This window comes from Salvia hispanica, chromosome 3 (assembly GCF_023119035.1).
Source record: "Salvia hispanica cultivar TCC Black 2014 chromosome 3, UniMelb_Shisp_WGS_1.0, whole genome shotgun sequence".
Classification (NCBI taxonomy): domain Eukaryota; kingdom Viridiplantae; phylum Streptophyta; class Magnoliopsida; order Lamiales; family Lamiaceae; genus Salvia; species Salvia hispanica.
This window is the reverse complement of record NC_062967.1, coordinates 17256076-17268938: the sequence shown is the minus strand read 5'-3', so window position 1 is coordinate 17268938 and position 12863 is coordinate 17256076. Positions and strand designations below refer to the sequence as shown.

General features: G+C 38.7%; 2 protein-coding genes across 4 annotated transcripts; both read right to left on the bottom strand.

Annotated features, from left to right (window-relative positions):
* LOC125209056 (transcriptional adapter ADA2-like) lies at positions 1-6537 on the bottom strand. 3 transcript variants are annotated; one of them, XM_048108645.1, is made up of 13 exons: positions 6321-6537; positions 5793-5851; positions 5523-5701; positions 4432-4497; positions 4117-4242; positions 3949-4024; positions 3683-3743; positions 3531-3589; positions 3273-3383; positions 2689-2911; positions 1700-1910; positions 696-1016; positions 1-530 (listed from the first exon to the last, which is right to left on the bottom strand). In XM_048108645.1, the coding sequence occupies exons 1-13, from the start codon at positions 6371-6373 to the stop codon at positions 339-341; spliced, it is 1737 nt and encodes a 578-aa protein (XP_047964602.1). In that variant the 5' UTR covers positions 6374-6537; the 3' UTR covers positions 1-338. The 3 variants fall into 3 exon arrangements, with proteins under 3 accessions (XP_047964602.1, XP_047964604.1, XP_047964603.1); XM_048108647.1 differs by having other exon boundaries at positions 3273-3377; XM_048108646.1 differs by having other exon boundaries at positions 5523-5695.
* Positions 6538-7065: 528 nt separating this feature from the next.
* LOC125213595 (phytochrome C) lies at positions 7066-11637 on the bottom strand. Its single transcript, XM_048114230.1, has 4 exons — positions 9187-11637; positions 7900-8722; positions 7506-7802; positions 7066-7421 (listed from the first exon to the last, which is right to left on the bottom strand). The coding sequence occupies exons 1-4, from the start codon at positions 11219-11221 to the stop codon at positions 7196-7198; spliced, it is 3381 nt and encodes a 1126-aa protein (XP_047970187.1). The 5' UTR covers positions 11222-11637; the 3' UTR covers positions 7066-7195.
* Positions 11638-12863: the final 1226 nt, after the last annotated feature.

Below are 12863 nucleotides of genomic sequence, written 5' to 3'. Positions count from 1 at the left end.
TGAAAAAAATACTTAAAATATGAAATAAAGTTTTTTGGGTTCTAAACAATCATCCAACATCCATCTTAGTTGCTGTTTTATATACAGCACTAGCATACCCTCTCTAAATACAACCAGTTACATAGCAAGTATTTATTGTGTAAGATAATACAACCATATAATGGCAACTTGGTGGAGAATGGATTCACTATTTTCTGTTATATGCATAGATAAAAAACTACATTAGCCCATCTTTTTCCTCCCATACCAAACCACTTACAGATCTCTCAAGTCACTTATAGTTGGAGGTAGATGTAATACTTCAACAGGCAGAGAACCAAAGGACAGGTGTGTGTGATTTATACCTGAGCAATCCCCTTTTTTATAAGCATATCGTATACCTTATCAACCTTGCCAGGATCAACGTTAAACAGGACATGCGCATCGGCTTTCTTGGTTAAGTTTCCACTTAAAATCCTCATTGACATGGTCTGCAGCATGTTGAGGTAGTGTGCTGGTAAGATTCTAATCTCCACACATAGCTGTTTCTCCTGCATTTGCATGAGCGATTCAGTTAGCTTCACAAAAATCACAGAACTGATGCTTGTGTGTGTGGGGGATAGCCGGGGGAAGTAAGGATGGAACAGAAAAGGAACATTATTAGGAGTTATTCGGCAAAAAATAAATTACTGGATGCTACAAGAATAAAATCTTACAGCTTCAGAGAGTATATCAGCTCCTATAAACCCACTCACATCCCACTTATCAGAGGCATCGAAACCAGTGAATCCTCTACGATTTGATGAGGACTCCTTTCCAACAGGATCTAATACAGATGGGCTCTTGTTCCCGCCCCTGGGGCTATTAGTATCCTGATCTCCTTTCTGATGATTGATCCTCTGCAAATATTTGCCACCAGTGCCAGCCTGAGAACTTTCCTTCACTCGACGGGCATTTTCCTCAAATTCCCTCTTCATTTTCTGTTCAATGAATCTCTCGGCCTCACAAGCTGTGCGGCAACCAGCAGCTCGAGCTTCCTGCATAAGCATTAGTATCGGTTTAAGAAAGTAAAACAACAACCATGTTCGTGGGATGACTACTAGATATCATGCATACACCATGAAGTTCGCATTGCAAAAGTTAAAGAATTAGCTCTGATAAATTTGGTTCTACCATGCCCATCTGGGCAAACCTTGAATTTAAGATGGTCTCCATTATCTTCTGTCTTAAAGTTGACCTGAACACTTGGTGGGAAGCTTCTGTCTTGAATAGTCACTACAAATCTTGGGCTCCAATTTTAGGCGGGAAAATTTTGCTCAACAATTTTGTTTTTGTATAATATATAGATCTGAAACCAGTTGATTGAATAGACCTGCATGTTTCTATATTTCTAATTAAAGGTATAGCTACTGAATAGTGAGCTGCTCCCAGTTCAGTTATCTACTAACGTAAAAAGGTTCAAATACCAACCTAAGGTGTATCACAAAAATAAAATACTCCCTCATTCCCATAGAAATAGACCATTTGGGGTTGGCACGGGTTTTAATGCATAATTGGTAAAGTAAGAGAGGAGGAGAAAAAGTAGTTGAAATTGTGTAATGGATGGTAGACCCATAAACGATAGTAAAAGAGGAGGAGAAAAAAAGTTGCCATAAATGGATATAGACTATTAATGTAGCCTTACAGTGTGCTTTATTAACAGCATAACAGAGTAACATACCTGAAGATCTTCTATTCTCTTCAAAATTCTCTGCTCCTCGACAACACTCCTCAGCAACTCATCATGCTCCTCTTTGGAGTGAAATCGCATGAATACTCGATACCGATGGCACAGTTCCTTCTCTTCCATTGTAAGGTCCCTCTCGAAAGGATCGGGATATAGTAAATTTCTTTCCAGAATGAAGTCCTTCCTACGTTTCCTTTCATCAAGCCTACATAAGTGATAGATATATATGATGACCAAGAAAAGAAAATGACAGCTAATACCACCAATTTAACAATCAAGCATGTCTTCAAAAAAGAAGACACAAACACTATCAAGCATGTCTCAACTGAAACTAAACAATGGATGGGAAGTATTTATAGATTCGTTTGCTTTTTGGGCAGGGAGAGAAAGGATCATTTGCTAGTGAATTTTATGATCTAGAATTCAGATTGAGATAAGAGTGAATAAGAACGCAAAAATAATAAACAGAGCTAATGAAGAATAAATATTGAACTGGAATAAGACCGAAGGAAAACAACAATCACAAGAACTTCTCCTGCACACGAGCTGCGACGTGACTCGGTGATTATTAGGGTCCTAGACATGTTTCCCCATTAGCAGGCAGAAACTATTCATTTGGCCTAAGCACGAAACCCATGCAGGAGCTCACAGTCCATAAATAAATATGATGGAATTAACTACTTTGTAATAAGAAAATATGTACACCAATAATAAAATAAAAGAACTGCCCTACTCATGTGCACCCCTCTGAGTGAAGACTCGATTCTAATGAGATTGGTCTGAACTTCTGGGTCCCTGAATTTAATTAACTTGGCTATCTGTGAATGTGTACTTACACCATTTAGTTCAGAAATCAAGTCATTGGTATCTTAGTGATTCAACAAGATGCCAAGAAAATCCAACCAATACATAACTGGCATTTCATCCCAAGTTGCACCCATTTCAGGTATTACAGCATAATGAAAAGCAGTAGCTAAATTCACCGTTTTGAATATATATGCAAAATTCGTATTTTCAGTTCACGCTCAGCATCAGTATCAGTCTCCTTGAATTCCATATCGGCCAGTAACTGCTCAGCATCATTGTCATACTCAATTTCGAACTCTTGCCTCTTAGAATTGTATCCACTCAATTCTTTCATTGAAACACCCTCATTATCAGATGTCCTCGGTTTCTTCTCACCAATGCTCCGGTCCAAGTGAAGCTCTGTGGATATAACAATAACAGCCAAGCTAATTAAGATACAGTGATAGAGAAAGCCTTATACATAAGAACCTATCCTTCTACTATAAACAGAAAAGAGAAAACACAAAGATTCAGTGTATTAATGTTGTTCCCCGACTAAATAAACAACTGAATTTGGCACCAGACCACTGAAATGCAAAATGCACACATGTATTCAACATTGTGCCGACTAGTTATCATTTGTTTGCAAATAGATGATAACCAGCATATGTCAGGCACTAAAATGGAAATGTCAGGTACTAAAATGTAGATTTTGTAACTCAATCACAAGAAGTGAGCACTAAATGGTTGCTTCGGAGAAGCAACTCATGAGAATGCACACCTTCCACTTTAGGAACGTTCAGACCATCCTTGCTGAGGGCTTTCTCAGATGTCCTCTTACCGGCCCCTGTTGCCATTTTAGCACCGCTGGAACCTGCAATAGTGCCTGCCTCTGAAATGAAGAACCAATCAGACTGAACAACTTATGACACAGACAAATAACCAAAGAATAACATAATTTATCCCTGACCATCTGCACAAGAGCTTTTTGGTACAGAAACGATAAGACAACCAGTTCCAAAAGTATGAGATATTGTACCAGAAGAGATGCTTGAGGAAGAACGTGCTGTTTGACCTTCTTTCTTTTGATCTTCCATTCTGCCCACATAAAATGAAGTAGAACCATAGATTTCACAACAAAGATTAAAGACGTAAAAGTAGAAAACACAAAAACAAAATCTGCATGTTTACTTGATTCTTGCAGCAAAAGGTGACGCTTCTTTCCCATCAACTTCTCCAGACATAGTAGCTCCTGAGGTAATTTATGTTTAATTATTGAAAGCATAAGGAAACACGTATCACCCTTAGTTCAAAACCAGAAAAATGCCAATATATGATTGACCAAGAAGCTATATATGATTTGAGTTAGAAAACAAGGTGTGGGGAGCTTGATATTCCAATTAACAAAGGACTAAACAAACTACCGAAACAGAAGACAAAAAAAGCACACATGCTACCTTTCTTAGTTTCATCGTTTTCTTTGGCCATTGCAAGGAGTTCCTCTTTATTCTTCCCCATCACATGGGACATGTCCTGTTGGAATTAGCAAGATCAGATACTCAACTTCATGCTTCCATGTCGAGGCATATAGACAAAGGACAAGTGGGGAAAGCAGTATGACATACCGGAAGAGGGAAGCATGGGGAATTCATGTACACCCTGTTGTAGTGTTCAATACATTGTGATCTACTTTTGGTTCCAACATGTTCTGCCACTTCGCTCCAGTTTGCTAGTCCATACATTTCAATGCCCTGTGGAACAAAGTTAAATACAGTAATAGGAATAGGTTGTGATAGCAAGCTGTTCAGGGAAGAATATTTTGAGGACATTTAACAATGTGTATGTCAGAAAACTGAATACATGTCTCGAAAGATAATTTTTTTGATGAACTTCCACAGTAGAGTTCAAAGACGCGTAATTCCAAGAATAAAAGAGAATACCTCCAGAAGTAACATCTCCTCATCTGCATTCCAGTCAGGACATATAAGGGGAAATGCTAAGTTATCCTGTTAAAACACAAATGATATAACGCACATGGTAGAAACTAGAAAGAGATTAACCACACGAGAAAATAAAATTCTGATTCCAGTATTAACAAACAGGCATACAGAGACAACAAAGGAACTAATAAAGGAGTTATCAACCAGATAGTTAACTCCAGCAGTTTTGCCAACATCAACTTCAAATACCAACATTACAACTTCCAAAAGCGTAATATCTGAATCATCGTTGACTATGAGAACCATCCAATAAATTATTTAGTTGACCAGTACCATATACTCCATCCATCCCATTATTCATGGCTTAGGCCGTCCCATATAACATGGCATGTTTTTTAGGACACCTTTATTGCTCACACAACTTCCTTTATTACTCACACAACTTCATGGAGTAATATATATTCCTAACACCACTTTTCAACTCTCCTAAATACTCGTGCCCAAAAGAACTTGTCATAAATAATGGGACGGAGGGAGTACAATTTATTACCTCCATAAATTTCAGATATTCCTCGAGACAACTAAACTCAGAAAGTCCATCGATGCACATAAAGCTTGGTGTGAAGTATAATTTTTTCAAAACATGATATGAAGGAGACCAATAATTAATGTTACATGAACACTGAATAATGGAGGCATAAAAATATTCATATGGACAATGTAAGAAAATATTTTTTTCGTTTTAGTTTGTAAGTTACATAAAATTTTATCAGGAAATAGGGTTTGATGCACAAGAGGCCCTTTTGTTACAGAAATCATGCACCCTTGTGCTGGTCATATTGCACCGAAAGCCCCTTATATTCCGAAAATTCTACATGGTTTTCAATTGCAGCAACAAAAGGACGAGGTTCCCTTATTTCCAAGAAATTGGTGCCAGCAACTTGGTGTGTCAATAATCAAGTGAGTGATGGTATTTTGGTTATGTTGTTGGAACAAATAAAACTTTGCAAGAGTTTAGATTAAAGGTATCATCAAGAATGTATTAACGAAAGCAACAGAGGGAAATAAAGGATTTATCAAAATTAACTCACCATAACTCTATAAAGATGGCTGCTTTTGTGAGGAAAGACCTCAGCGCCAACAGAAAAGCATTCAACACAGAGGTCGAAGTCAGAACATACAACACACTTGATCCGAGTCTTTCCAGAAATGTCTTTGTTGCAGTAGTTACAATGGTATAAAGCCTTCTTTCCATCAGTAATTCCTGGAACTTTTTCAGGCACAAATTAAATAGTAATAAGATCAGGACAGAAATCTCTTTCAGTGACATTCATAATTGGTCAACATAACAAACGCCATACCAGGAGGTGCACTATCTGTATTCTCCACATTTTGAGCTGTGCGTTTTCTCTTTGACCGACTGAAAATTCAATGTAGAATTTAAACTCTTGAGCAAACTGTGTTTGACTGGATTTCTTCAAAGATAATGTCTAATACTAATAAAATATTGAATGGCCATAGTAAATATATTCTTTAGTTCCTCCAATTTTTATGAAGGACTGCACTTCATTTAGCTAAAACCCATATGCTACAGATGTAAAGCTGCTTACTTTTGCTCAAATTCACAAGTCACTATATCTAGCAAGTCTGTAATGCAGTTTAAGTTTGCTAGGTAGTAAAAGTCACATAAGCTCAAATAGCAAAACCACTTAGTTCATTAACAGATTATGCACTAGAACGAGCTCAACTCAATTGCAGCCCTAACCAGCTCAAAAGCATAATTACAGCTCAAATGAACAAAAAATAAGCATCCAAACATTAGCACGTGGTAAATAAGAAATTGAAATAAATTGAGAAACCGTGAGATAAATTGAATTGATGAGCCGAACCTTTGTCCAGGGTCATCCGCGGTGGGCTGAGAGGCGGCGCGTGAACGTCCCATCCCGGCGGCAGAATCGAAATCACAGCAAATTAATGGTTTCTAGGGCTCCAATCAATGGGGAAATCCGTAGCAAATCAAAATTCCCCTGTGCGAAGCGGTTGTGTCGGATCCCACACTCACAATTAAAGCGGCAAAACCAATCCGTTAAATTTCGCTCTGCTGCGCAAACTCTGTATTTCAACTTTTTGCCCCTAAACTTTTCGTAATTTCTTTATTATCTATTTTTCTTTTTTATTTAGATTTTTTAGATATTTATGTTTAGACATTTTAACCCGTACATTAGTTAGTGAGATAATTTTTTTCATCCAAAAGGTTGAGGTTCATTTCACTCTAAAAGTACATATGAAACTAGTTTCAATCATTTTATAAAAAAAATTGAACCGTTTGTTCAATTTTTGAATTGTAATCAAAGAAATCAGGCAAACAGAACCGGCTTATTAAATTACAGGCCAAAACAATTTGTGCACTTGTTAAATTACCGTCAATTTTGATTTGAAAACGGAACCATCTTATTTTGGTTCAAACCGGAGCCGTGGAATAATTTGCCGGGCCGACGACACGTCTTCTTGGGTTGCTCCTCTAAAACATATCACATACGGACTCCATTTAATATTGTGATATTTGCTTGTACTAGGAAAAATAAGTGAGACCTAAACTGTTAATTGATTCTAGTGATAGAACATCACCAAAAGTTAGAAAAAGTATAGACGATTTTGAATAAAATCAGATACATTCATACATATATATATATATATACACAAGTGAAGGTGAAGAATAATATTTGACAGCTTAATTATTGGATTGATGAATTTGATGGTGCGATCATTTAGCAGCTGCTACTGGGAATTCCAAAACGATAATGAAACACGCCCGCTCCGCGTCTCTAAGGTACTGCACGCTGCCGTTCATGATCTTCACCAGCTTCTGGCTCATGTACAGTCCCAGACCTTCCCTCGAAGACGAAGACGCTGATGATGATCCGCTCTTGTCGTGATAGAACATCTCTTGTATCAACTCTTCTGGGATTCCTGGTGCTGGATGGCTGATCCTGTTCATCCAACCACAAACCACATTCTCATTCTCATTCTTCTTAAAAGAAACTGGAATTTTGTTCATAGTCTATGTTTATTACCGGAATTCGAGATGGAGAACATGCATATCCTTCCCTATGCTCTCCTTTCTGGGAATCAGTCTCAAGACAACTGTTGATCCTTCAAGTGCAGGAGTGAACAACACTGCACTGCCTAGAAAGTCTGACAGGACTTGCTGGACTCTTAATATATCGCCGTATAGGTACATGCTTGACATCTCAGCCGGCACCTCCTTTGTGATCTGCACCTCTCGCTCCCGGCTTAGGCTCATCACTTGATTCATTACCACTTGTAACGCCTCCCCCAGATTGAACTCATCTGAGTTTATCTCTATGTAGCTGGACAGACAAAACAAAATATTTATCAAAAATCGATTTCTTTTTATTTTCAGGTAAAATCACCAACCAACCAACAAACCCATTTAAACATACATACCTTTCTTCGATGCCCTCAATATCAGTATCACTGATGATCTTGGCCAATTGGTCGCGACACAATTTGCTAGTGTGGAGTAGTTGTGTCTGTTCGTTACTCAAATCAGAGGAGGATCCCATCATGTCCTGAACAAGCTTTATCCCACTCAACGGGTTTCTCATTTCACTGCGGATGTAGGCTAACTTCGTCTGAATATCTGAAGCAGCCTCTTCACTCGCTTTTTGCATCTCTATAGCGCGTTGAAGTTCAGGACTAGTGACGTGAAGAAAGCACAGCACTCCGCTGACCTTGCCTTGTGAATCCATCCTCCTGCTTGCAGAAATCAATGCTTCCACATATTTATGTTGATGGTCGAAGAAACCAAATACCAGCTTATCAGCTTCTTTCCCCCCGGAAATAACACCACTCAGTAATATTCTGAGCTTTGTTAGCGTGTCCTGATCTTTCACCTTGCACCCAAAAGAATGGACCGTGAACACCTCGCCAACAAGCATTTGGTCAATGGCTTGCTCCCTCTTCACACCAGATATCTTCTGCATAGCTTCGTTCCACTCCACACATCGTCCTTGCTCGTCCATCATAAAGATAGGAGGAATCAGGGGACAAGGATTCCTCACAACACCAACATAATCACCCTGTACCCTATTGCACTTATCCAATATCCTCATTTTCCCAGTAACATCTTGCCCAACAAAGCAAACACCAATTATATTTCCCTTCACATCTCGACTGCAACATGCGTTAGCCACCAAGATGATAGAACCCTTGTCTTCCTGAGAATCAAATGCTTTTAGTCTAATCTCCACATCCTTCTCTTCCTTGCCTGCAGAGAAACAAAAGGTCTTTTCAACCCCTAAATACCTAAAGAGGGTATAACAATTGTATGTATCACATAATTAACATCCATAGTTGATTGAAGGTCAGGAGAACCAATCGCACAGCTTTGGTTTCTGAAGAATATACATTTTGGAACAGAGTAATAGCCAAAATTCAGCAAGACACATTGTCTTAACTGACTCCAGATAACAAAGAAAAGACATAGTATATCCTTGCCTCTCTAAATTTATTTCCCATCTTTTCACCCACTTCAAGTTCACTTGATATTTCAATTTGTGAGTTTATCTGTAGTTTTCATGGATAAGATGAAGAATGAGAGAAAGAGGGAACACATAATTTGTTTATGTAAGAAAATTGCATCCATCTATACTCACATACATACAAATTGCTAAAGGTAAGAAAATATAAAATTTCGAGCAAGAGTATAAAAGAAATATATAAGTACATCACCTTTTAACGCTAGGGATAGCATGCGTTTCATCCTCTGAGCCGCATCATCAGCTACCAGATCAATGAATGGTGTGCCAAGAGCTTTTCCCATATCTAGGCCAGTAAGTTCAGCCACTTTACTGTTCCAGCCATTGATACAACCAGATGCATCTACAGCCAAAATAGGTATGGATGCAGTTTCAATGAGGCGAACCATTTCATTTGTAACAACACGAAGCTCATCCACCCTATGAATACTTGTGTCATCTGCTGGAACATTCACAATCATTTTGGAATCATCTGCAACATGATCTTGCAAAGATCCTCTCAATATAAGCTGCAATGAATGGATTGCATCCATTTCTACATCTTCCCACGGTAGGCTCCTTCTCTTCACCACCTCAAGGAAGGCCTTAAAAGATGACCGTGGATGCATTTTTCTCCCATCATCTTTCTCTACAGGGTCATGTTTCGCACCACCCCACTTGATCTCCTTTGCTGTATGTGAACGGAACCAAAACAGAAAGTCGGTGGAAGTAATTTTCACAGCAGCGACTCCACATACAGCATCACCAAGAACCGTGGCATGTGGATAGCCTGCTTCCATGAGACTGTCTGTGCTTAATCCAGTACTGCCACCATGGGATTCTAGAAGCCATCCAGCAATATCCCTAATTTGTGCCTCTGTGGGCGTGACTCCAAGCAACCAGCATTTTTTGCGGTAGTAAAGTGCAGCTCCATCACACTTGACTAGGTCCATCACATTAGGCGACTGATTTATGATGCCCGTTGGGGCATCTCTAAGAAGCATATCGCAAAGCACAGTTTGAGTTCGCAGTATATGCCTTTCCCTCATTTGAGCAGCCAACTCAACCTCCTTGTTCATTTGAACACCGAAAACCTGAATCAAGAACTCACACGCATACCTTAACGGATAAGGAACAAATCTGGGGCTGGAATGGTGGCAAACCACCAAACCCCACAATTTCCTTCTCTTCTGCTGATTGCTATCAGTCTCATCATCATCATCCTCTTCATTTATGGTTACAGACATGGCCAATGATGCAATGGAACCCATGCTTGCCATGTATTGGGCATGACAGCCATGTGGAGACCTTAAGGCAGAACCAGCAAGACTGAGGGGCTGAGCTAATGCCTTATCTTGCACTAGTTTCACAGGCTTTGCCAAGCAATCACATATCATCCTAACCTTGTTCTTCATGAAGAGGAACCTCGATGCTTGTGGTATATCAGTGGCAGGGTAGTGCAGCCCAAGATAGGGTTCTGAGTCAGGGCCACACGACTCTGCAATGACTTCCCCGTGCTCATCCTCGTGAAACTTATAAACCATCACACGGTCATAGCCAGTCAAATCCTTCACCTCTCTAACCAACACGTCACACAAGAGCGATATATTCCCACTCGAGACAGACTGCAGCTTAGAGATGGCCTTTGCTGCAAGCTTATATGAGTTCAAAGCCCCAGCAGCAGTCACAGGCACATCAGATGGATTCACAGGCTCAAGATCTATAACCAATCCAACATCAATCCTGTGCAAAACAGCATAGAAGGGCTTACCAGTGCTTTTCGTGTGGACCAAAATCGGATTGAGCACATTCACTTCCCCAAAATTGGCAGCCGTGTGCAGTGCAGCAGCACCAGAAGGTTGAAAAAGAGTCCTCGCATCAACACCAAAGCTCAAAACCTCTTGCTGCTCCATATTCGGAACCGCGTGTGGGGCCAAATCAAGCATCTCCGAGGCGTTCTCGCTAAACGCCAGCACACCGAAACTCTTGTCATCAACAGCAATCAAGCAGCCAAAAGGCTGAATCAGGCTCCCCCTCTGCATCTTCTGCAGATAAGCAGACACCGTCGAGGAAGGAACATCGCTAGACGCATTAACAGAAACGGAGTAATCAAACTGCTGCTCGGATTTCTCGTAATCCACATGGAGCTTCGCGTCAATTGGGGTTTGAATCACTACACGAGCGCCTGGTCTCGACCTGACAGAGCTCCCCCTAGAGCAGCTGCTCTTCTTCGTCGTCGATTGCGACATGGCTTCCTTCCCAAATCTCAATTCACTCCACCAAATTATCCAAACAATCAACAAAAATGAAAAAACCCCTTTCAATCACGCATTGCCCCATCTCCTAATTCCAATTACACAAAATTGGATAAGAAAAGGAAAAACCGCCTCGAAGTAAGATATTTTATGTTGAAACAAATTAGCAGAGGTGTGCGCGAAACAGCAAGTGAGCTTTACTTTAGAAAGAGAAATGGAATCCAGAAAGCAAATATACTTAATTGATGGCGAAACGAGAAGGAATAAAGAGCGGAGTCAGTGAGTCACTGATAAAAGTCAATGCGAGATGAATATGCATTAGCAGTAGCAATGGCATCAATCGACAAAGATGGAATCATGATTGTTTGTTGTTGATTCAGTTTATTGGTTGAGCTATTTTGTTAATGGCGGTTACTCACTCTTCTCTCCTCACTACACAGTAGTAAATAGTAATCCTCTCAATGTCAGCACCTCACTTCGCATGTTTGTCACATCATTGAATACCTCACTTTTATAATTTCTTTTTATTAGTAAAACAACTTTGTTACTTTTACATGCACATATAAAAGTTACTAACATACATTTAATTTTAAAACAAAAGCAAAAATACAAATAAAATGGGAAAATGTAAGAACACATATTACTACATACAGAGTATATTACTATCTTCGTCCCTGATTAAGAGAGACATTTCTTTTCGGCATGTGATTTAAGAAAATAAAGTTTTGTTAGTAAGAACATCTCCAAAGGGGGAAAAGATAAATCGAGAAGGTATGTTTTTCATTTACCTTCTCAAAAAAGTAATTATACCTTCTTAAAAAGTACTTCATTCGTCTCACTCAAGATATCCAACTTAATTTCTTTCTTTTTTTGTTTGTCTCACTTACGATGTTCACCCTCCATATTTGGAAACAAATTCGTCTTTCCTCCTTCATTAAAACACTCAACTATCTTTCCTCTCTCTGTTATATTCTATTAAATAATTTTTCCTAAAACTCCGTGTCACTTAAGATTGTGGTCATTTTGAGTGAGACTGAGGTAGTAATGAACTATAAGAAAGGAAAGTAAATTTAAAAGGTAAACAAAAATAATTAATTTTTTATTCAACAAAATTCACAATGTTTGTCTCAAAATTATACTCCCTCCATCCCATTAAATATGAAACATTTTGTTTTCAGTACGAGATTTTATGTAGTGTTGTTTTGTGAGTTAATAAAAAGAAAATAAAGTACAAAAGTGGAAATAAAAATGATATTATTTCTATTTTAGAAAATATTTCATTTTTAATGGGACAACAACACGTTTTCAATAGAATAGAAAGAATACCTTCTTAAGAGCATTCAAAATGTTGGTCTCAAAATTCAACAACAAACTCATTTTTCAATTGTTATTTTAGCTTTTTTTATTCCGGCCCTAAAAGCCACAATGCAGCCCGCCCTAATTTCAGCCTCAACTAAATTTCGCAAATCATTTGAAAAAAAATGAACATTACTTCATATTAATCAAAAAATACATAAATAGAATATTTTATAGAGGGAATAATGAATAGTGATAAAACGCAAACTGCATCTTTCCTACAAATTCCAAATTATGATCTAAACAGTTAGATTTCAAGATTTGATATCAACAAGTGATA